At 36.5% G+C, this 23,705-nt stretch overlaps 1 protein-coding gene across 1 annotated transcript in view; it reads right to left on the reverse strand.

Moving 5' to 3' along the window:
• Nucleotides 1-874: 874 nt before the first annotated feature.
• The window catches only part of LOC309642901 (uncharacterized protein), a 61,073-nt gene continuing 38,242 nt past the window's right edge, over nucleotides 875-23,705 (reverse strand). Inside the window, exons 7-9 of the mRNA XM_082424965.1 lie at nucleotides 7,329-9,412; nucleotides 1,403-2,857; nucleotides 875-911 (exon numbers count right to left, since the gene is read on the reverse strand). Of these exons, the coding sequence (XP_082281091.1) occupies nucleotides 2,708-2,857; nucleotides 7,329-9,412 (2,234 nt within the window). The 3' untranslated portion in view covers nucleotides 875-911; nucleotides 1,403-2,707. The remainder of the gene's footprint in view (nucleotides 912-1,402; nucleotides 2,858-7,328; nucleotides 9,413-23,705) is intronic.

A 23,705-nucleotide genomic window follows, 5' to 3' on the forward strand; every position in this document is an offset into this window, starting at 1 on the left:
TTGGCACCACTCCCTGGACGGATCAGTTTAGCTACTTGTTATTAGGGTGACTGCATTAGATCATTCCCATCGCAAAACAGACAGTATTTTGTACCTACCGTCAAAAGATTTGGAGTACATGGATTTGCCTTCCCTGCCTGCAATGCATCTTTCAAAACCAACATCAAGAGGTTTACAGAATGCCTCATCCACCAGCATGGTATTCCTTACAGCCTTGGTTTGGATTCCAGGAGGCATAAGAGGAGGCTGCTAAAGCCCCCACAGTGAAAGACTCTCTGAGGGCACGAATGGAAGTACCTGTTGATTTCAATTTGGATTGACTCTTGAGCCTGCTTTTGGAGGAGGCCCTATACAAGTTGGGCTAATTTGAAAGTAATAGCATCAGTGAGATTAAAAAAAAATTGTTAAGTGGGGAAATATGTTGCCTACAGAACCCAAAAAGGACTAAAGGACATTATCTGTATTAACACTGTGTGTGTTAAGAACAGACAATGAAAAAAAAAAAAAAAAAACACAGTCAATAGCTGTTTCTTGACGGTGTCAGGGATGGATCAGCCCTTGGTTTACAAATAATTTTCAGGAACTTAACTGACAGGGTAGATATTTGCGTTATGTGTGAAATAACTTATGCCTCTTTTTGTGAGTTCTTTTGTGGGTATTTATATGTCCCAAATGCATTTGTGAAATGAATTTTCTCAGAGGAGGATGCCATCAATGTAATGTCATACCTGTGCTCCTGGAGAAAACTGGATGCAGTTAAGGTATTGCCCACGAAGACTGTGCAATGGCAGAGTTGCTGAGGTATCCCACGGGTAGCCTGGTAAAGGTGTCTGGTGTCCCTTCAGAGGTGAAGGCAAACTGTGGCTGAGAGGCTGTTGAAAAGAGCACTGAACAGAACATATTAGCCAAACCTGGAATAACAAAATATTTACTACTTGCCATTTAGATGGAAGCAATAATTTTAATAAATTGGGTACTGGGTCCTTAACAGATGGGCCATAGCATTAAGGTTGTGATAATCCCTTGTGAAGCACCATCATTATTTCCAGGCTAAGAATGAGCTAAACTGGACCATTAAACAGAGAAGGAGAGGTGATAACCACTTCTCTGGATAGGTCTTTATAATGGTTTCAATTGGAGTATATGGTACATGGGGTCCCACTTTGTCAATCCAATTTGTAAGTGCCAAAAATATAATGTTATTATTCACTGGATCAGAGCATCCATGCCTTCTATGGGATCATGTTAAAATTAAATCAATGGGTACTATGAATCTTAGGATGTTTCACCTTAACCAACAGAAATACTGTCTATTTGTCCTAAATGACTCAGTCTGTCTGGGCTGCTATAATAAAATACAATGGACAGGGCGCCTTATAAACAACAAAAACTTATTTCTCACAGTTCTAGAGGCTGAGAAGTCCAAGATCAAGGTGCCAGATGTCTGGTGAGGACCCACTTCCTGGTTCACAGATGGCTGTCTTTTCCTAAGTCCTCATATGACAGAAGAAACAAGGGAATTCTCTGGAGTCTCTATTTTAAGGCACTAACCCCGTTCATGAGGGCTCTGTCCTCATAACCCAATCACCCCCAAAAGCCCAACCTCCAAATACCATCACATTGGCGATTAGATTTCAACATTATGAATTTTGGAGCAATACACAATTTAGTCTATAGCACAATTTTATGTTCAATAACACCTCTAAGATTTTAGGGGGTAACGTGATTACATTTAGTGGGATGCCCAGATATAACTATAATTTGAGCCCTACATTAAGGCCATGAAAGTTTGCCAATGGTACATTTCAGCAGATACTAAAGTTAACACTAAAGTTAATTTGGAAGGTATAAAAGCCAATCAGCACCCTTTTATCTTTTGTTGTATAAATTATTTTAGTAAATTCTGGATTTCCAATTGGGTCAAACTGTGGACCTAACTTACGTAATATTGTATAGCAACTATACCTCAATTAAAGAAATAAACAAAAACAAAAAACCGTGGACCTTTGTATCAGTTATTTTGTTGTTTCCTCTCCCTGTGTCTAAGTCTGCCTCCCTCCCTTCATTCTTTCTTTCCATTTTTTTTCTTTTTGTGGTTACTGGATATACTTCTGAGGAGGGGGGGTTCTCTTTACTCTAATCAAACTTACAAATTTCTGTCTCCAGAGAGCCTCCGATCAGGATCGTCAGGGTTAGGGGCCTGCTCCATGGCAATGGTTTCTGCATATGGCTTAAGGATCCCAGGCTTAAGCTGTATTTGAATTAATCTCTTTGCTGTGCCACAGGATGGGAGTTTTCCCCTCTAACTATGAGCAAAGAACCTTTTTTTTTTTTATTAACAACACAGAAATAGGTAGCAGGTGGTGCAGCAAAAGCATGCTGGGCCCATAACCCAGAGGTTGATTAATTGAACATCCTCTGTCTGCCATGGCTGTGGTCTTTTTTTATGCCACGCAGGTCTCTTTCTCTGTGCAAATTTCCTCAGTTATTTTGAATTTCTAGCCATGTGAAGTCTTGGCTTTCAGTTTTTGTCTCTATCCAATCACCCACAGCATGGACCTTCTAGGTGGTTACAAGGGAGAGTATCGAAGTCCAGCAGCTGGCCTCATAGGTAGCTCAGAGACCACCTGCCAAACAGATTGAACCCAATGGCAAGCCACACAGGGGCATAGCCAATTAATAATTCTCTCTTAGTGACAACAGCCTCTCAGAGTGGGAAGGGATAGCGACACTCCAAAAAAAGAACACAGAGCACAGCAGGCCAAAGTGCAAGCCTGCCAGCAATTGGTGGTTCTATCCCAAGTGGCCTCTGCCACATCACAGAACCAGTTAGCCAACAGCAATTAGCTAACACTGACTAGGTGACCTGTCTTCGATGGACAATCCTGCTCATGATGCCAACTGTATTAACTGCCTTCTAGTCACTCTGTTGGTGGCGGGATTCCTGCCCTGGGGTAATGGAATAGCTGAACACATGACATCTCACACTGGACAGGTGAGATCTACATAAGTTTACTAGTTATGCATATTCACAGGCCAGGCAAGAGGGCACCACATGCCATCCAAGGTCACACAGGTATCACACTTGGGAACAGAGAGAACAACCAGGGGTTGTGGGAAATGACTCTGTACTATCAAGAGGGTGCAGCAACCCCTGGTTCCTGTGAAAGGATGGGACTGACTTTTCTGAATAATCTTGCGGGCTGGTAGGGAAGTGAAACTTGCTACTCAGGGAAAAGCAAGAACCACAGTACACCTGGTCGCCTTGATAAGACAGGAGAATTATCTGATTACAGGACCTTATCTGTGGGGGTAGAATGGGGAGGGAAACGTGCAGTTAGGACATTAGAGGCCCTTTTAGTTACAGGTGTTAAGAGATTCTATCATACTGGGCCTTAACTTACTATAATTTAAAGTATTTTAGGAACTTCCCTGGCGGGCCAGTGGTTAAGACCCCGCACTCCCAATGCAGGGGGTCCGGGTTTGACCCCTGGTCAGGGAACTAGATCCCGCATCCTGCAACAAAGATCCCACAGGCTGCAACCAAGACCCGGCACAGCTAGCTAGCTAGTTAGCTAGCTAAATAAATAAATAAATAAATAAAGTATTTTGAAGACTATAAAAACCACCCAAATATTCATTAGTGGTGATTATAGCTGCAGTGCAAAAATATATGACTGACAAACAAAAACTTTAGTACAGAAACAAGATGTTATAATGAGAGGAAAGGAATTTAAGATAATTCCAAAAAAAGGTAATAAGGCTTAGAAAAGCAAAAAGCTGTAATTGAAAATATGCTTTAGTGGTTGTCAATATATGATTTCTGAGAATGCATTCCCCTCCCCAGCCCAACCCCACATGGGAAAATTGGTACTGAATGATGTGAGTTTTCAGTTTTGTAAATATGTAAGAAAGCATCCTCACAGATTAATCTATACTGTTATATGCGGCAGGGTTGTTTATTTATTTAATACACTCCATTTTTTCGAGTAGTTTTAGGGTTACAGAAAAAATGAGCAGAAGGCACAGAATTCCTATATACCCCTTCACCTCCACCTCCCTCCACAGTTTTCCATATTATTAATATCTTGCATTAGTGTGATACATTTGTTACAACTGATGAGCCAATGCTGATACAGTTTTACAACTGAAATCCATAGTTTACATTAGGGTTGACCCTTTGTGTTTTACATTTTGTAGGTTTTGACAAATCAATGACACGTATCCACCATTACAGCATCCTACAGGATAGTTTCACCGTCCTAAAAATTCTCCGTAATCCACTTATTCATCCCTCCCACCTTCACCCTGGACCCCTGATCTTCTTGCTGTCTCCACAGTTTTGCCTTTATCAGAATGCATTACAGTTGGAATCATACAATATAAAGCCTTTTCAGATTAACTTCTTTCATTTAGCAATACGCATCTAAGGTTCTTCTGTGTGTCTGTTACTTGATAGCTCATTTCTTTTTATCACCTGCTTGAGCATTATATCCTGTAACCTTGCTGTAATTGCTTACTAGTGTCAGGAGGTTTTGTTGTTGTTGATTCTCTGGAATTTTCTACATAGACAATCATGTTATCTGTGAACGTAGATAGTTTTATCTCTTCCTTCCAAATCTGTACCTTTTATTTCCCTTACTTGTCTTACTGCATTAGCTAGGACTTCCTGAAGGATGCTGAAAAGGCGTAGTGAAAAGGGACCTCCTTGCATTGCTCCTTATCTTACTGGGAAAGCATCTCATTTCTCACCATTAAGTATGATGCTAGCTGTAGGATTTTTTATAGCTGTTCATTACCAAGTTAAGGAAATTCCTTAGTATTTATTTATAGTAAGCTAGTATTCCTAGCTTACTGAGAGTTTTTTATTTATCACGAATGGGTGTTAGGATTTTTTGAAATGTTTTTCTGCACCTATTGATATGATCATATAATATTTCTTCTTTAGCCTGTTGACATGATGGGTTACATTAATTATTAAATGTTGAACCAGTCTTGTATACCTGGATAAATCCCACTTGATCATGGCATGTAATTCTTTTTATACATTGTTGGATTCAATTTGCAGATATTTTGTTGAAAATTTCTATATCTATGTTCATGAGATATTGGTCTGTAGTTTTCCTTTCTTGTTATGTCTTTGCCCGGTTTTATAACTAGGGTAATGCTGGCCTCATACAATGAGTAAGAAGTATTCTCTCTGCTTTTACATTCTGTAAGATATTGTAGAGAACTGATACCATTTCTTCCTTAATTTGGTAGAATTCACCACTGAAAACATCTGGGCCTAATACTTTCTGATTTGGAAGATTAAAAATTGATTCAATTTCTTGAATAGATATATGCCTATTCCGATTTATCCTTCTGTAAGTTTTGGCAGATTGTGTCTTTCAAGGAATTGGCCCATTTCATCTAGGTTATCAAATTTGTGGGCTCAGAGTTGTCCATAACATTTCTTTATAATCCTTTTGATGCTCATGGGATCAGCAGTTATGGCTCTCTTTCATTCCTGATATTAGCAATTTGTGTCTTCTGTTTTTCTTAGTTAAACTGGCTAGAGATTTATCAATTTTATTGACCTTCTCAAAGAACCAGCTTTTGGTTTTACTGATTTTCTCTACTGGTTTCCTGTTTTCAATTACTCTGATATCTGCCTTAATTCTCATTATTCTTTTGTTTTTTATTCCTTGGACTTAATTTGCTCTTCTTTGTCTAGTTTCCTAAAATGAAAGCTTAGACTCTGTGTGCAATCTAAGATCATTTAATAATGTAATCTTAGATTATTAGCTTAACCTAATTATTTACATAATCTGATTATGTAATTTAGTACATCACCTTTGCCCCATCAATAAAAGCACCACTCTAGTTCTACTCCAGGCTCAATCCTCCTTCTCACAGAATCAACAGTCATTAAGGGCCCAGATCTCTGGATACATCAGACCCTTGGATTTACAGTCTAATTTACAGCCCTGAGTGTCATCTAGTCTGAGGCTTCTTTCTTGGACCCTGTCTTGGAAAGCAGTTGCTTACACAGGGTTTGGATAAATTTAGGCTGAAGGCTAGAGTATTTACATATGTATACTCAAGGCACATCATGGTTTGCGATGAACCATGGGTGAAAAGAGAAAAGGGGCAATGGGAGTAGGGCCTAGATATCCCCATGCATAGAATACATTTTATTAAACATTCTGTTATTTTGATATATACGTTTTAAAAGATTAGACATTAACTTTGTGGGCTTTCTTTTATTGAACTGTTGCTCCAGGCCCTACACACATGGGAGATGTGCCTAATGTTGTTAACAACTGCTAAACTAGGAGTATCTATTTTCTATTCACAATTTCATTAAGTTCTGTTTTGTGTAGGAAACATATATAGTTTATATAATGTACATACCTAAGCTCTGTGAACTTCAGGGATACTTCACAGGTGTTTAATGCTGTTGCCCTAATTACTCAATTTATCTCTGTTTTTAAAAAGCTTCATATTCAAATGGTTGCCAGAATCAGGGTGGCAGAAAGGCTGTGATTATTAATACACGGGAACTTCTTATTGTGAAATCTTGATTCCTTTGTAATCTTAATGTAATACAGATTCCAGATTCCTTTTTGATTTTGCAACCTGTGCTGAAGGTTAACTCAAATATAGAAACCATAAAATTTCATAGAAATACACACACAAACACACAGACTACATGGTGAAATCTGAATAAGGTCTGTATCTGACTTAGTAGTAGAGTACCACCAATTTCTTGTACTTGAGAATTGCTATGGTTATGTAACATCATTATTAGAGGAAACTTCATAAAGGGCACATGAGAATTTTATATACTATTACTGCAACTTCTCGTGAGTCTATTTTACTATTCTTTATTAGTTTTTAAAGCTTTACATTGCACAATGTACATCTATAAATTACAGTTTGTTTCCTAAAAATAACTATGACATCAAAATCAAAACACAACTTTTAACTTCTAATGTTAGATTATCTCTAAAGAAAATCTTCAAGCCATATGTCTCAAATGGACAGATTTCTCCCCAACATAAATTATGACATAACCTAATTTGTATTTTTGCTAAAATTTTTACAAAATCAAAATATCTGTGAGGTTTTATGCGAGTATTAGTTACGTGACGATCAATGGAATGTTACCTCTTAACAAGACTGTCCTATACTTGTTGCAGTCTAGAGATTTGTCCCATGTCATTACTTTGGAGTAAAATAAGGCCAGTTTGTGGATGAAGGTTACTGAACATTCAGGATGTCAACAGAGCTTTCTCCATGGTGTGAATTCTCTGAAATGCTCAACATTTCTAATATTCGCTTCAATCATAAGATTTTTCTCCTGTGTGTGTTCTCTGATGTACAATGAGGTTTGACTTCTGAGAGAACATTTTCCCACATGTGTTACATTCATAGGGCTTCTCCCCTGTGTGTGATCTCTGATGTTTAGCAAGGTCTGATTTACGGTAAAAAACTTTCCCACATTCATTACATTGACAAGATTTCTCCCCTGTGTGAGCCCTGTTATGCACCGTGAGGGATGATTTGTGACTGAAGGATTTCCCACATTCATTACATTCATAAGGCTTTTCCCCTGTGTGTTTTCTCTGATGCAAAATAAGTCCTGATTTCACACAAAAAGATTTTCCACATTCATTACATTTATAGGGCTTTTCTTCTGTATGTGTTCTCTGATGTACGATTAGAGCTGACTTATGGCAGAAAGCCTTTCCACATTCACTACATGCATAGGGTTTCTCCCCTATGTGAATTCTCTGGTGCTGAGTGAGCTGTGATTTCTGGCAGAAGGTTTTCCCACATTCACCGCACTCATAGGGTTTCTCCCCTGTATGTGTTCTGTTATGTTTAGTTAGATATGATTTATTATAGAAGATTTTTCCACATTCATGACATTCATAGGGTTTCTCCCCTGTATGGGTTCTATAGTGTTGAGACAGGGTTGACTTATGGCTGAAAAATTTCCCACATTCAGGGCATGCAAAGGGTTTCTCCCCTGTGTGAGTTCTCTGATGTACCGTAAGGTCAGACTTCAAGCAGAAGGTTTTCCCACATTCGTAACATTCGTAAGGTTTCAACCCTGTATGAATTATCTGATGCCTGGTGAGTACTGACTTGTGGTAGAAAGTTTTCCCACATGCACTGCATTCATAGGGTTTATCTCCTAAGTGAGTTCTCTGATGTTGTGTAAGATGTGACTTCTGACAGAAACATTTCCCACACTCAGGACACTCAAAGGGTTTCTCACCGGTATGAGTTCTCTGATGTACTGTAAGGTGTGAATTCATACAGAAGGATTTCCCACATTCATAACATTCATAGGGTTTCAGTCCTGTGTGTGTTCTCTGATGTTTAGTGAGGTCTGACTTCTGGTAAAAAGTTTTCCCACATGCGTTACACTGATAGGGTTTCTCCCCCGTATGTGTTCTCTGGTGTAACGTGAGGGCTGACTTGTGGCTGAAGGCTTTCCCACATTCACTGCATTCATAGGGTTTCTCCCCTGTGTGTGATCTCTGATGTTTAGTGAGGTTTGACTTCTCCCAGAAAGTTTTTCCACATTCATTACATTGAAAGCGTTTCTCTCCTGTGTGTATTCTCTGATGTCGAGTGAGGTGTGACTTCTCCCAAAAAGCTTTCCCACATTCATTACATTCAAAGTGTTTCTCTCCTGTATGAGGTTTCTGAAGCTGTGAGAGGTACAACTTCCTCCTGAAATTATTCCCACTTTCATCACATTCATAGTATTTCAAATGTGACCCATGATGTTTCAAAAGGGTGGACTTCACACATAAGGATTTCCCACAATCACTAAGTTCATAGTGATTTTCCTTTGGGGGAGTTATGTGATGGAACAAGAAGGATGAGTTATCACAGAACCTTCTCCCATATTCCTCATATTCACAGTCATTCCCTTCAGTGATCTCTCTTTTGTGTGTATACAATACTGCCTTTTCAAGGAAGGTTTCTCGATATATGCTATATTCAAAATTTTGCTCTAAAGTTTGAATCTTCTCAAGCTGGATAGGATCCTCATTATGACTGACCGTTTTCCCATTTTTAAAAAATTCACTTTTTTCTCTAGTGTGAGTTTTCTCATGTTTAATATTGAGTAGCAATTTTCCACAGGCATTAAATTCATCAGTCTTTTTTCCTAAATAGTTTTTCTTATTGATAACCAATGCTGAAACATAGTTGAAGTTCATTCCACATGAGTCACACCCACAGAGTATTTTTCTGGAAGGAAAAGAATCTGTGTCCAAGTTAAGTGGTTTTCCTATTACATTACCTTGTTCTTTAGTCAGCATTTTGTTATTGATGAATACAACTTCCCACACATGTTTAGGCTGGTTTTCTTGGCTCCTTTCTTTCATGTGATCTGTCTTCCAGACTTCTAGAAACAAGAAAAATTAATCTCATCACATGAACATTAACACATTTCTTATGGAACAAGACCTATATACTATATACAAATGCCCTAAATTGTTTGTAGCTGACTTTGCTTTCTTGTCTATTCTCCAGGGATGAAAATAACTGCAAGTATGTATTTTTTCTATTTCTAGGGTTTCAGGTGAAAATAAAAAAGCAAGAAAGAAAAAGGCCAGTATAGTGGAAAAAGAGAGAGGAAACTGTTATTAGAACACATACATTTGGTTTCCAACGTCTAAGGAATAACAGAAACTCTTTAAATTTGAATCTCTCCATGAATCCTCCGAAAGACTAAAAAGATCAATATAAGGAGAACAAATAAAATTACCAACAACAATCCATGACTTTGGCACAACTAGGAGATACAGAATACTACTAACTTCATATTACCACTAAGTAAGGAAATAAATATTCAAATACAGAAGAAACTGAGATAGAGCCCATATCTACGAAAAGAGTCAGCTGGAGACTGCGGTATAAACACATGTAAAAGAAGAGACAGAAAACTCAGAGGTGATTAACCACAAATAAAAATTACTCCCAGCAAGAAAAAGTTCCACTGTGAGTGGGAAAATACTGAGATGATGTCACAGTTCTGATAGAGCTCAGACTACTGGGAAACCCAAATGAAGGGACTCGTAGTATGTGGGACTAAGGGGGCAAGCAAGGGCTGGTCAAAACTGTAAAAAAGACAAAGTGACTTTAGGACTTAAATTACAAAGAATCAGATACGGACTGAATTGTGTCCCCCTCCCAAATTCCTATGTTGAAGCCCTCATCCCCAATGTGGATGTGCTTGGAGACAGAGCCTTTAAGGAGGTAATGAAGGTTAAATGAGGTCATAAGGGTGGATCACTAAGCTGATGGGAATGGGATCCTTATTAGAAGAGGAAGGGACACCAGAGCTCACTTGCTCTCCACACGCACACAGAGAAAAGGCCATGTGAGGACACAGTGAAAAGGTGCTGTCTGCAAGCTGAGGAGAGAGGCCTCACCAGAAACCAACCCTGCTGGCACCTTCATCTTGAACATCTAGTCTCTGGAATGTGAGAAAATAAATTTGTTTTGTAAGCTACTCAGTCTGTGGTATTTTGTTATAGCAGCCCAAGCAGACTAATAGCCCAAAGAGAAAACAGACTTGACTGAAATTTTAATAAATAGCAATGGAAAAAAAAAGACATAAAAGCAGCAAAAACACAACAAGAAAAAACTAAAAAAAAGAAGAAAACTGAATAAGAAAGTAAATTCTGGATAACAAAAGGTAGTCTAACTGTTAGTGGGAATGTAAGTTGGTGCAACCACTATGGAAAACAGTATGAAGGTTCCTCAAAAAGCCAAAAAATAAAGTTACCACATGATCCAGCAATCCCACTCCTGGGCATATATCCAGACAAAAGTATAATTCAAAAAGATACATGCACCCTTATGTTCATAGCAGCACTATTCACAATAGCCAAGACATGGAAACAACCTAAATATCCATCAACACAGAAATGGATAAAGATGTAGTACATATATACAATGGAATACTACTCAGCCATAAAAAAGAATGAAATAATGCCATTTGCAGCAACATGGATGGACCTAGAGAGTATCATACTAAGTGAAGTAGGTCAGAAAGAGAAAAACAAATACCATATGGTATCACTTATATGTGGAATCTAAAATATAACACAAATGAACTTATCTACGAAACAGAAAAGGACTCAAACAGAGAACAAACTTGTGGTTGCCAAGGGGGAGGGGTTTGGGGGAGGGATGAAGTGGGAGTTTGTTGTTAGCAGGTGCAAACTATTATACATAACATGGATAACAACAAGGTCCTACTGTATAGCTCAGGAAACTATATTCAATATCCTGTGATAAAAGAATGTTCATATATGTATAACTGAATCACTTTGCTGTACAGCAGAAACTAACACAACATTGTAAATCATCTATACTTCAATAAAAAAAAAATTAAAAAAAGAAAATACAGAGAAGCAAATGGAAAAAATAAACACCTATAATTTCACCATCCAGAACAAAAAGTAGTCTGAGAAAATATAATAAATAAAAATTAAAACTGTATGTATGTGTGATTGTAGTCTCTAAAGACAAAAAATAGGGACTTCCCTGGTGGTGGAGTGGTTAAGAATCTGCCTGCCAATGCAGGGGACATGGGTTCGATCCCTGGTCTGGGAAGACCCCACATGCCATGGAGCAACTAAGCCCGTGCACCACAACTACTGAATGTGCACTCTAGAGCCCGCAAGCCACTACTACTGAGCCCATGTGCCACAACTACTGAAGCCTGTATGCCCTAGAGCCCGCGCACTACAACTACTGAAGCCCACACGACACAACAAGAGAAGCCACCGCAATGAGAAGCCCGCGCACTGCAATGAAGAGTAGCCCCCGCTCGCCACAGAGAAAGCCCGTGTACAGCAACAAAGATCCAGCGCAGCCAAAAACAAAATTTAAAAAAATAAAGAGGAAAAAATAGAAAATAATGGAATAAATCTAAAATTAAAAACCATAATCTGAGAAAATTGTCCAGAGATAAAAGACCTAATCCACATATTCAAAAGGACCACCATGAACCTGGAAAAACTGAGCTGCAAGAGTCCTAAGACATACCTTAGTAAAACTACTAAAATGAAGAAAAATCCTCTGGACAAAAAGACTAAGTCTCAACAAAAACATAAATGTAGGTTTGGCAATAGACTTTGTCACCAATAAACAAAACAAAGCTCAGTGGAGCACCATTTTCAAGAAAAGGAAGTGGGAGTCAAGCAGTTTTATCCTTTATTTATAATCCTTTAAGTAAAAGGCTATGGAAAAAGGCAAACCAGTTTAGATATTCACGAAGTTAGGTAATAACTGTAATCATGAAACCTTCTGGAAGAGAACAAACTTCAAGCAACCGAGATCTGACAGGAGACACTCGCAGAAAAACTGAACACTGAATACATTTAACTGTAGATCTACGACCAAAATAAGGATGAAAACAAGGACAGAATAATAATACATAAATGTTACATGTCCTGGTGAAGCAGAAATAATGTAATTTTAAAACTACAGGAAATAGGAGAGAAAAAACAGGAAATAAGAATAAGCTCAGAAATAGCCACATGAAAAAGAGTCTAAAGGATGTCACTAAAACCTGAAAAATCAAACAAAGGGTTAAGTAAGGAAATGGGTAACTAATGCCATTATATCAGTATAGAAGTAGAACGAAAATGTCAGAAATTCGTAATTGTCTCCCCTGCAAAAAGAACAAAGGAAAAGACCAAAGAGGAAAATTCAGTAAATGTGAAACACTCATTAAATGTAACAAGACAAAATTGAGACCAAACATACGAGTCATACCAATAAATATGAATGAGCTTAACTCACCAATAAAACCAAAATGATTTTCAAAGTGAGTCACAGACAAAACCAAAATCTATACTGTATAGGGAAAACACCCTTAGGGAAAATGACACAAAAAGGCTAACAACAAGGGGATGGACAGTATCATTCCAGACAAAGGGAAACAAGAAGGAAGCAAAGGTGCAATCTTGGTATCAGGAAGCACAAAGAAACACTTTACAATGCTAAAATCTCTAACTTCGAGTGCAGAAATAACAGTTATGAGTACCTACACAGACCAAACAACTTTATGAAGCAGAACTCGGAGAAGCAAGGAAAAACAGGAAAACGCTAATACGAAAAGTATTTCAAAATGGATTAAAGCAAAAAGTGAGGGGGTATAGAAAACTTAAATATAATAATTACACATGTATTACAAATTCATATCCTATTTTATAATATCAAAACTTATAACAGAAAATATACTTACATCTCAAGGGTACATGAAACATTCACAAAAACTGATATAGATAACATGCATGGGTAATAATACAGTAAAAACAGAAATTAATGGGGAAGAATGACCTTTCATCTGGACCTGAAAAACAACTCTGTAGTAAACTGCTCTTTGGTGAGAGGGGAAACACAAACCAAAGCTGAAGAAGTTCTAAAACGAAAAACTAATGAAAATATTACTTATGAGGATGTATGGGATACATGTACTGGTCAGAAGGAATTTCACAGCATTAGATATTTCTACCAATGAAAAAAGAAAGAATGAAAACAACACTTCTTGCCTCAAAAAAACTAGAAAAAGACAATAGTAGTGTAAAAGAAAGTAGAAAGTACGAAGAAGGAAACAATAATGGTAAAAACAGATAAATACAATAAATTAAAAATAAAAAATATAAAAACATCTTCATTTTTAAGGTCTAGCAGTTTTACTAAGGTATGTCTTAGGACTATTTAAGGTATGTTTTCCCAGATTTCTGGTGGTCTCTTTGAATATGTGAATCAGGTCTTTCATTTCTGCACAGTTTTCTTAGATTAGAAGTTAATGAAACAAACAGAAAAAAAGAACACATTAAGTCAAAAGCCTGGTTCTTTGAAAAAATTCACACAGGAGGCAAATCACTGCCTAACCTAATCAACAAAACAAGGGGGAGAAATCTCAACTATACAAAACAAGAAATGATAAGGAAGAAACGATCACTGAAACAAGGCATGAAGAAATCTTAAAAGACTATTTTTGTACAACTTGACACAAATCCATTTGAAAGAGAAGAAGTAAATAATTTCCTAGGAAAATACAACTTATCACAATTTACCCTGGTAGAGACAGAAAATATAAACAGAAAAACTTCCACGTAAGAAGCAGAAAATAGCAAGTTTGCCTAAGCAGTAGAATAAGCACCTCTAAACCTTTCACCCAGATTCACAAATTGTTAAACTTTTGCCACATATGCTTTATCTTTCTCTATATAAACCCTTCTTAACCATTAACTATTTTAGTTAAATACTAACATCATGACCCATTACTCCAAATACGTCAGCATTCTATCTCCTAAGAATAAAGGCATGGTCACACTCAAGGAAATTGTACCCTGATAATGTATCATCCATTATACAGTCCATTCAAGAAGAGCAGTATCTCTGAAAATACCTATGTGGTTTTCAGCTATATAAATATCTTCCTTTCACTGAAAAATCCTCCATGAAACTGGATTTCACCAAAATTGTTTTATTTTAAAAATTTCCATACATTCTGAAATTTACTGAAATATTATGCTATAAGTATATTTCTTTGACTTATTTTTTTCACTCTAAGTTTCCAAAATTCACCCACACTGTTGTACACAGATATATATACAAGACCACTGTGAGAATGTACTGTAATTTACATACTGATTCCCCTATTTGATGGATAGTCTGGTTGATCCTAGTTTTTCTGTTATTACAAACAATATAGAGACAGACATGCTTCTATACATCCCTGGTGAATATTTGGAAAAGTGTCCCTAAAGCAGTGCTACTCAAAAGTGGGGTTTGCGTATCGCTGCCAGCCAATATATGTATATAACAAGATGTGATGACAAATAAACTGACAGCAACCATTTAGAAACTTTCACAGCAATCTCAAAATAGCTTCAGTGAGGCACAGCTGATGAATCAACTGAATATGTTTAAACTATATAATTTGATAAGTTCTGACATAATATATATGAATGGATTTATTTCTGGGCTCCATATTCTGATCGACTCCTCTACGTGTCTTTCTTGATGCTAACACCACACTGTCTTGTTTACCATAACTTTATAATAAGTCTTGAAATCAGGCAGTGTTACTGCTACAACTTAGCTTTTATTTTTCGAAGTTATTTGTTATTCTAGCTCCTTGGCACTTCTATACGAAGTTAAGAATCAGCTAGTCAATTACTGTAAGAAAACCTGCTGGGACTTAGATTGGGGTTGTTCTGAATCTACAGTTCTTTTTAATGAGAAAAATGTTAAACTATATCGAGCACTTGGATACATGAACATGTATCATATACAAATGTATACATGTACAGAACATGAAGGTATCTCTCTCCATTTATTTAGGTATTCAATTTCTCTCTGCAATGGTCTATAATATTCAGTGAGGTCTTTCACATCTTTGCCAGATACATCAGCCAAAAAAATATTTTTTGTGCTACTGCAAATACTTTTTAATTTTTCATTTTCCAATCAATCGCTGGTAGTACATAGAAATAAAACTGATTTTTGTATATTGATTTTTATCTTGCAACCTACATGCACTTAAAAGTTTTAGTCTTTTCTTATTTTTTCTTGTAGATTCCATTCTACATAATCATTTTTTTGTGAATAAAGACAGTTCTACTTCTTTTCCACTCTGGCCTCCTTTTCTTTTTCTTCCCTGATTACACTAGCCAGGTTACATTATATTAATGAGTGTGAGTGGACTACTTGTCTCGTTCCTGATATTGTTAAGAAAACTATTCAGTTTTTAAATATTAAGCACAACATTGGTCAGTTTTCTATAAGATGCCCTTTATCTTATTCTTCTTTTGAGAGCTTTCATCCGGAATAAATGCTGGATTTTGTCAAATGTTTTTCCTGTATCTACTGAAATGATCATATAGGTTTTTCTTTTGTTTAGTTTTAAAATATGAGGTAGTGATAACTGCATAACTGATGGGGGACAGTGCAAAATGAAAACGTGGGGTCACTTGGTCAAATATCATAAACAAAATTATACTTAAAGCTATTAAAATTATGCTTTAGTCTAAAAGTATTTCATTACTTATAAAACTCAATAGATATAATAGTGATAGAGAACTAACTATATAAACTTACAAATTGCAAAACAGACAACATGGGCTAAATTTCTGATACAATATTTCAAAACATAAATTTTAGTATATCTAGAGATAAAGATTCTTGAGAAACAGTTTTCTAAAACTAACTCTCTAAAATAGGTATATGTAAGAGTTTAATTTTATATATTTTCGAATTTTTTCCTGTGATGAGAATACTTAGGATTTACTCTCTTAACAACTCTCATATATAACACACAGCAGTGTTAATTATATATATCATGTTGTACATCACATCCCTAGTACTTATTTATCTTATAACTGGAAGTTTGTACCTTTTGATTGCCTTCATCCAATCCACCCCCCACCCCGCCCCGACCTACGGTAACCACAAATCTCAGCTCTTTTTCTATGAGGTTCTTTGTTTTTGAAATATAATTGACCTATAATGTCATGCTAGTTCCTGTTATACAACGTAGTGATTCAATATTTTTATAAACTTCAAACTGATCACAAAGATAAGTCTAGTTATATTATGTCACCGTACAAAGATATACATAGTTATCGACTATGTTCACCACACTATACATTTCATAACTGTGACTCATTTATTTTGCAACTGGCAGTTTGTTCCTCTTAAGCTCCCTCACCTATTTCTTTCCTCTCCCTACCTCCCTCCCCGCTGGCCAACACCTGCTCTCTGTTATCTGTAACTCTCTTTCTGTTTTGTTTGTTCATTTGCTTTGTTTTTTTAGATTCCATATATAAGTGAAATAACACTTCATCTTTGTCTGACTTATTTCACTAGGCATAATACCCTCTAGGTCCATCCATATTGTTGTAAGTGGCAAAATTTCATTTTTTAGTGGCTGAGTAATATTCGTGTGTGTGTGTGTACTACATCTTTATCCACTCATCTATTGATGCGTGCTTAGATTGCTTTCATATCTTGGCTATTGTAAATAATGATCCAATAAACATAGGCACATATAGCTTTGCAAATTAGTGTTTTCATTTTCTTCAGATCAATACCCAGAAGTGGAACTGCTGGATCATATGGCAGTTCTATTTTTAAACTTTTGAGGAATTTTCATACTGTTTTCCATAGTGGCTATACCAGTTTACAGTCCCACCAACAGTGCACAAGGATTTCCTTTTCTCCACATCCTTGCCAAGACTTGCTATTTGTTGTCTTTTTGATAAAAGCCATTTTGACAGGTGTGAGGTGATAACTCACTGTAGTTTTGAGTTGCATTTCCCTGAATGATTCATGATGTTGAGCATCTTTTCACGTGCCTGGAAGCCATGTGCATGTCTTCTTTGGGAAAATGTCTATTTAGATCCTCTGCCCATTTTTAAATCAGGCTGTTTGTTTTCTGATGTTGAGTTGTGTGAGTTCTTTGTATATTTTGGATATTAAACCCTTGTCAGATATGTGGTTTTCAAATACCTTCTCCCATTCAGTAGGTGGCTTTTTCTTTTTGTTGACAGTTTTTTTCACTGTGCAAAACTTTTTAGTTTGATGTAGTCCCGTTTGTTTATTTTTTTGTTTCCCTTTCCTCTGGAGACATATCCAAAAAAATATTACTAAGACCGATGTCAAAGAGAATACTGCTTATGTTTTCTTCTAGAAGCTTAATGGTTTCAGCTCTTACATTTAAGTCTTTAATCCAGTTTGAATTTATTTTTGTGCATGGTGCAAGAAACAGGCAAGTTTGATTCTTTTGAATATAGCTGTCTAGCTTTTTCAAAACTGTTTATTGAAGAGGCTGTCTTTTCCCCATTGTATATTCTTGCTTACTTTGTCATAGATTAATTGACCATTATAAATGTGGGTTCATTTCTGGGCTCTATTCTGTTCTATGGATGTATGTTTCTGTTTTTGTGCCAGTACTATACTGTTTTGATTACTGTAGTTCAGCAGTATAGTTTGAAGTCAGGAAGCATAATACCTCTAGCTTTTTTTCCCCTCAAGATGGTTTTGGCTATTTGGGGTCTTTTGTGCTTCCATACAAATTTTAGAATTATTTGTTCTAGTTCTGTAACAATGCCACTGGTATTGCGATAAGTATTGCATTGAATCTATAGATTGCCTTGGGTAGTATGGTCATTTTAACCATTAATTCTACCATGGGCATGGTATGTCTTTCCATCTGTGTAATCTTTAATTTCTTTCATCAGTGACTTTTAGTTTCCCAAGTACAGGTCTTTTACCTCCTTAGTTATATTTATTCCTAGGTATTTGTTCTTTTTGATGCAATTGTAATGAGACTTTTCTTAATTTATCTTTTTGATAGTCCATTGTTAGTGTACAGAAATGCAACAGATTTCTATTGCAAAATTTGTATCGAATTTTGTATCCGGCAACTTTACCAAATTCATTGATGGGCTCTAGTAGTTTTTTGGCAGTGTCTTTAGAATTTTCTATGTATAATATCATGTCACCTGCAAACAGTGATAGTTTTACTTCTTCCTTTCCAATTTATATTCCTTTTATTTCTCTTTCTTGACTGCTGTGGCAAGGACTACCAATACTATGCTGAATAAAAGTGGTGAGAATGAGCATCCTTGGCTTGTTTCTGATCACAGAGGAAATGCTTTTAGCTTTTCACTGCTGAATATTGTTGTTAGCTGTGGGCTTATCACATATGGCCACATCTCTCTACACACACTTTGTTGAGAGTTTTATTGTAAATGGATGTAGAATTTTGTAAAAAGCTTTTTCTGCATCTAGTAAGATAATCATATTATTTTTATTCTCCAATTTATTAATGTGTTGTACCACACTGATTGATTTTTAGATACTGAATAATCCTTGCATTACTGGGATAAATCCCACTGGATCATGGTGTATGATCCTTATAATGTACTGCTGAATTCAATTTGCTAATATTTTGCTGAAGAATTTTGTATGTATATTCATCAGTGATACTGGTCTGTAATTTTTTTGGGGGGTATCACTGGTTTTGGTATTAGGGTGATGCTGATCTCCTAGAATGCATTTGAAAGCATTCCTTTCTCTGTAATGTTTTGGAATAGTTTGAGAAGGATAAGTGTTAACTCTTCTCTAAATGTTTGGTAGTATTCACCTGTGAAGGCATCTGGTCATGGACTTTTGGTTTTTATGATTCTTTTTAAAAAATTACTGATTCAATTTCATTACTGCTAATTGGTCTGTTCATATTTTCTATTTCTTCTTGTTTCAGTATTGGGAGATTGTACATTTTTAGCAATTTGTCCATTTCTTCTAGGTTGTCCAAAACTTTAATTTTAAATATAAATTTATACAATAGCATTTTAATGTTTCCTCTGACACTTCCTATAATCTGTACAAGAAACCAAAAATGCCTTCAGGATTTGTATATAATTCAAAACACCTGTTTATGCAGTCTATTGCTGTATCTTCAAAAACAAGTTAAAAGTAATTTCAAAACTGACTTCCTTGTTCATAGTTGGTTTATCCAAAATTACATATGAAAATAATATTCTTTTCCATCAAGTTTAATTTCTATTTCTAAACCTGTGACACCAGCTTTGCAATGTAGCAGTTGTTTTCAAGACCAGAGCCTACACTCTGAAGAATTCTATTGACTACCTGGTACATCCTAATGCACCCTCTATGAGTATGCTTTTATTTTGTAATACCTTATTGACTATGATTACTGCCTGAGTGCCAGAGCACAGTCCCAGTACACTTAGCCCAGAAAGTTAATATTTTATGCAAGTGCTAAAGGGATAGGTTCCAGGGAGAAGAAGCAAGCTAGCCTCCCGCTGTGGGTTCTCTCTTGGGCCTGCAATCATTGCACTACTGCTCTGGTTCTGCTGCTGCTGTCACCAATGAGGACGTGGGTCTTGGTCACCCACTCAGGAATACAGGACACCAGACTGCACCAAGCAGCCAGACCAAAAGCTTAGTGAGCGCACTGCCATTCAATGTATCCTGTCTGTTCACACATAATGCTCCACTGTCCCATGAGACTTGCCACACAAATCACAAGTTCAACGACAAAACTGTTAGGAATTTTGAGATGGCAACAGCAGAGCATTAAACCAAGTACAGAGCCCCTTCTGAGAGTGCAGTACTGTGTTACTAAACAGGCTGCGTATCCATGAAGTTGGCCTTGATACAGAGAATTACACTGACTGCTTTCCAAATGTCAAAAAAGTCTTCCTAGGATTAATTCCACTTGGCCATGATGTTGAGCCTTTTAATATATTTTTGGTTTCTAATTGCTAAAATCTTATTTAGAATTTTTGCATTCATGTTCAGAATACACACTGGTCTGTAGCTTCTTTTCTTACAATGTCTTTGTCTAGTTTTGGTATTAGGGCAATGCTGGCTTCAAAGAACGAATTTCCAGTATAGCCTCTTCCTGAATTTTCTGGAAGCATTTAGGTAGAATTGGTATTATTTCATGTCTGGCAGAATTCACTAACAAAGCATCTGGACCTGGGATCTTCTTTGTGGAATCGTTATCTATTTCCTTTGGAATAAGCTTTGGTAGTCATTTATTTGAAGGAAACTGCCCATTTCATCTAAATTGCTGAATTTATAAAGTTACAGGCACAATATTCCCTTATTTTTCCTCATAATATCTGTACAATTTTTAGTGATATCACCACTCCTATTCTTTTTTTTTTTAATGGGAATTATTTATTTATTTATTTATTTATGGCTGTGTTGGGTCTTCGTTCCTGTGCGAGGGCTTTCTCTAGTTGCGGCAAGCGGGGGCCACTCTTCATCGCGGTGCGCGGGCCTCTCACTATCGCGGCCTCTCTTGTTGCGGAGCACAGGCTCCAGACATGCAGGCTCAGTAATTGTGGCTCACGGGCCTAGTTGCTCCGTGGCATGTGGGATCTTCCCAGACCAGGGCTTGAACCCATGTCCCCTGCATTGGCAGGCAGATTCTCAACCACTGCGCCACCAGGAAGCCCACCACTCCCATTCTTATATCAATAATGTTTCATCTAGAAGTTTATCAATTTTACTGGTCTTCTCAAAGAACCAGCTTTTGATTTCACTAATTTTCTCAACTATCTTCTCTATTACATTGTTTTCCACTTTGTTTTTTATTACTTCATTTCTTCTGCTTACTATGGGTTTAATTTGTTCTTTTTTTTCTAGATTTTTAAGGTAGAAACAGCTGAAGCAATTGATTTGAGAATTTCCTTCTTATCCAACACAAATTTCACATGTGTATGTTGGATATATATTCCCATATGCATGATATTTACATTATATATTAAATATATTATATAAAATACACTACATGTATATACCACATACACAAAATTCCATATATATTTCTCTGAGATACACACACAGAACTAATTTGGTTGCCTAAGAAGAAAGGTCCCAAATCAATTACCTTAGCGGCTTCCTCTCTAAAAAACCTGAAAATAGCAAATTAAATCCAAAAGTAAGCAGAAGAAAAGGAGTAATAAAGATCTGGATGGAAAATAATGAAATCAATGAAATATTATATTTATTTTATGTTACCTATACAAAAAAATCTTATATGTAAATTTCCCCCAAATTCTTTTTTCCTTTTTTTTTTTGGCCGTGCCACACAGCTTGCAGGATCTCAGTCAGTTCCCTGACCAGAGACTGAACCTGGGCCGTGGCAGTGAAAGCCCGGAATCCTAACCACTAGGCCACAAAGGAATTCCCACCCACAAATTCTATTTTCATTAAAAGTTCAATATACTTTCTAATTTCCCCTTTGAATTCTTCTTTGAACCATGGGTTATGTAAAACTGTGTTACTGAGTTTCTAACTGCAGTTGACTCTTGAACAATGCAGGGGTTAGGGGCACTGACCCTTCACACAGTTGAAAATCCATAGGTAACTTTACCATCAGCCCTCCATAGCCAGGGTTCCACATCCATGGATTCAACCAACAATGGACCATGGAGTACTGTAGTATGTAGTGAAAAGAATCCGGTATAAGTGGACCTGCGCAGTTCAAACGCATGTTATTGAAGGTTCCACTGTATTTAGGGATTTTACAAATCTTTCTGTTACTGATTTTTAATTGAACTAGATTTAACTCTATTTTGGTAAGAGAAAATACTTTAAATGATTTGTATCCCTTTAAATTTATTCAGACTTGTTTTATGTCCAAAAATGTAGTAATCTACCTTGGTAACTATTTATGTGCCCTTAAAAAGAATATGTATTCCACTGGTTGGGGTAGGGGAGGAATACTTTATAACTGTCAATTAAGTCAATTTGGTTATTTAGTGTTGTTCAAGTCTACTGTATCTTTGTGCTCATGTGCCATTTCCTTCTTCTATCGGTTACTGGGAGAGAGAGGCTGAAACATCTGACTATAATTATGGATCTGTCTTCTTCAAGTTGTATCAGTTTTTCCTTCACACAGTTTGAAAAACTTTAATAGTGGCATTAAAGTATAGGATTGTTAAATTCTTTTGATAAATTTAATCTCTTATCATTATTTTTAAAATCTGTTTCACTAACAATATCCTTGGCTTTGAAATGTATTTCATCTGATATTGACACAGCACTGAAGCCTTTTAAGTAAGTATTCATTCCAAGGTGCGTTACTGCTCACTCTGAGGCAAGACTTTTCTAAGTATTCTACCTAACACTCTGTGAATTATGACTTTTTCCACTGTGGCTGGTGAGAACAGTCCTTTTCTGGGCCCTCTGTGAGTGCCGTGCACTGTGTTTTCCAGTTACTTTCAAATTTTCTTTTATTTCTTCACTATATGAGCTAGCTGATCAATATTCTGCTGAATACTCAAGGACAATCCATTGTAGATATCCAGACTTTTCTCTCTGTGCAGTTACTGCCTATTTTGTCCTCTATCATGTGAACCGTAAGCAGCCTTAATCTCTTTGGACTGTCAACTCCAATTCCTAATTTAGTGAGAGTGCAAGGCTCTATCAGGGTTCAGTGACCTGGTAGGGTTATCATAGACCTCAAGTCCTATGTTTTCTGGCTCTAAGTAATTTCTGCCTTTGGTTGGTTGATGACTACTGTCTTGAAATTCATTGTTTCATTTACCTTGTCTGATCGTTTTGGTTGTTTCAGATGGGATGGTAAATCCAGTCCCTATTATTCCTTCTTGGCTGGGTGTGGTAAATTATTTTTTTTAACAGAAAGTTTAAAGCATAATTTTACATTTGAATCTAATACAGGAATACCTCATTCTACTGTGCTTCACTTTATTGAGATTCACAGACACTGCATTTTTTACAAATTTGTGGCAACAAATTGTAAAAGGAAGGTTTGTGGCAACCCTGCGTCACTGTCATTTTTCCAACAGCATTTGCTCACTTCATGTCTCTGTGTCACATCTGGTAATTCTTACAGTATTTCAAACCTTCTACAAGCAAAAAGATTATAACTCACTGAAGGCTCAGATAATAGTTAGCATTTTTTAGCAATAAAGTATTTTTAAATTAAGATACATATATTGGCTTTTTTTAGACATACTGCTGTTGCACACTTAACAGTCTACAGTATAGCATAAATAAAACTTTTATATGCACTGGGAAACCAAAGATTGTTATGACTCACTTTACTGGGATATATCGCTTTAGTGGAACCAAACCCACAATATATCCAAGGTATGCCTGTA

Source organism: Balaenoptera physalus, assembly GCF_965194825.1.
Source record: "Balaenoptera physalus genome assembly, chromosome: 14".
Lineage (NCBI taxonomy): Eukaryota > Metazoa > Chordata > Mammalia > Artiodactyla > Balaenopteridae > Balaenoptera > Balaenoptera physalus.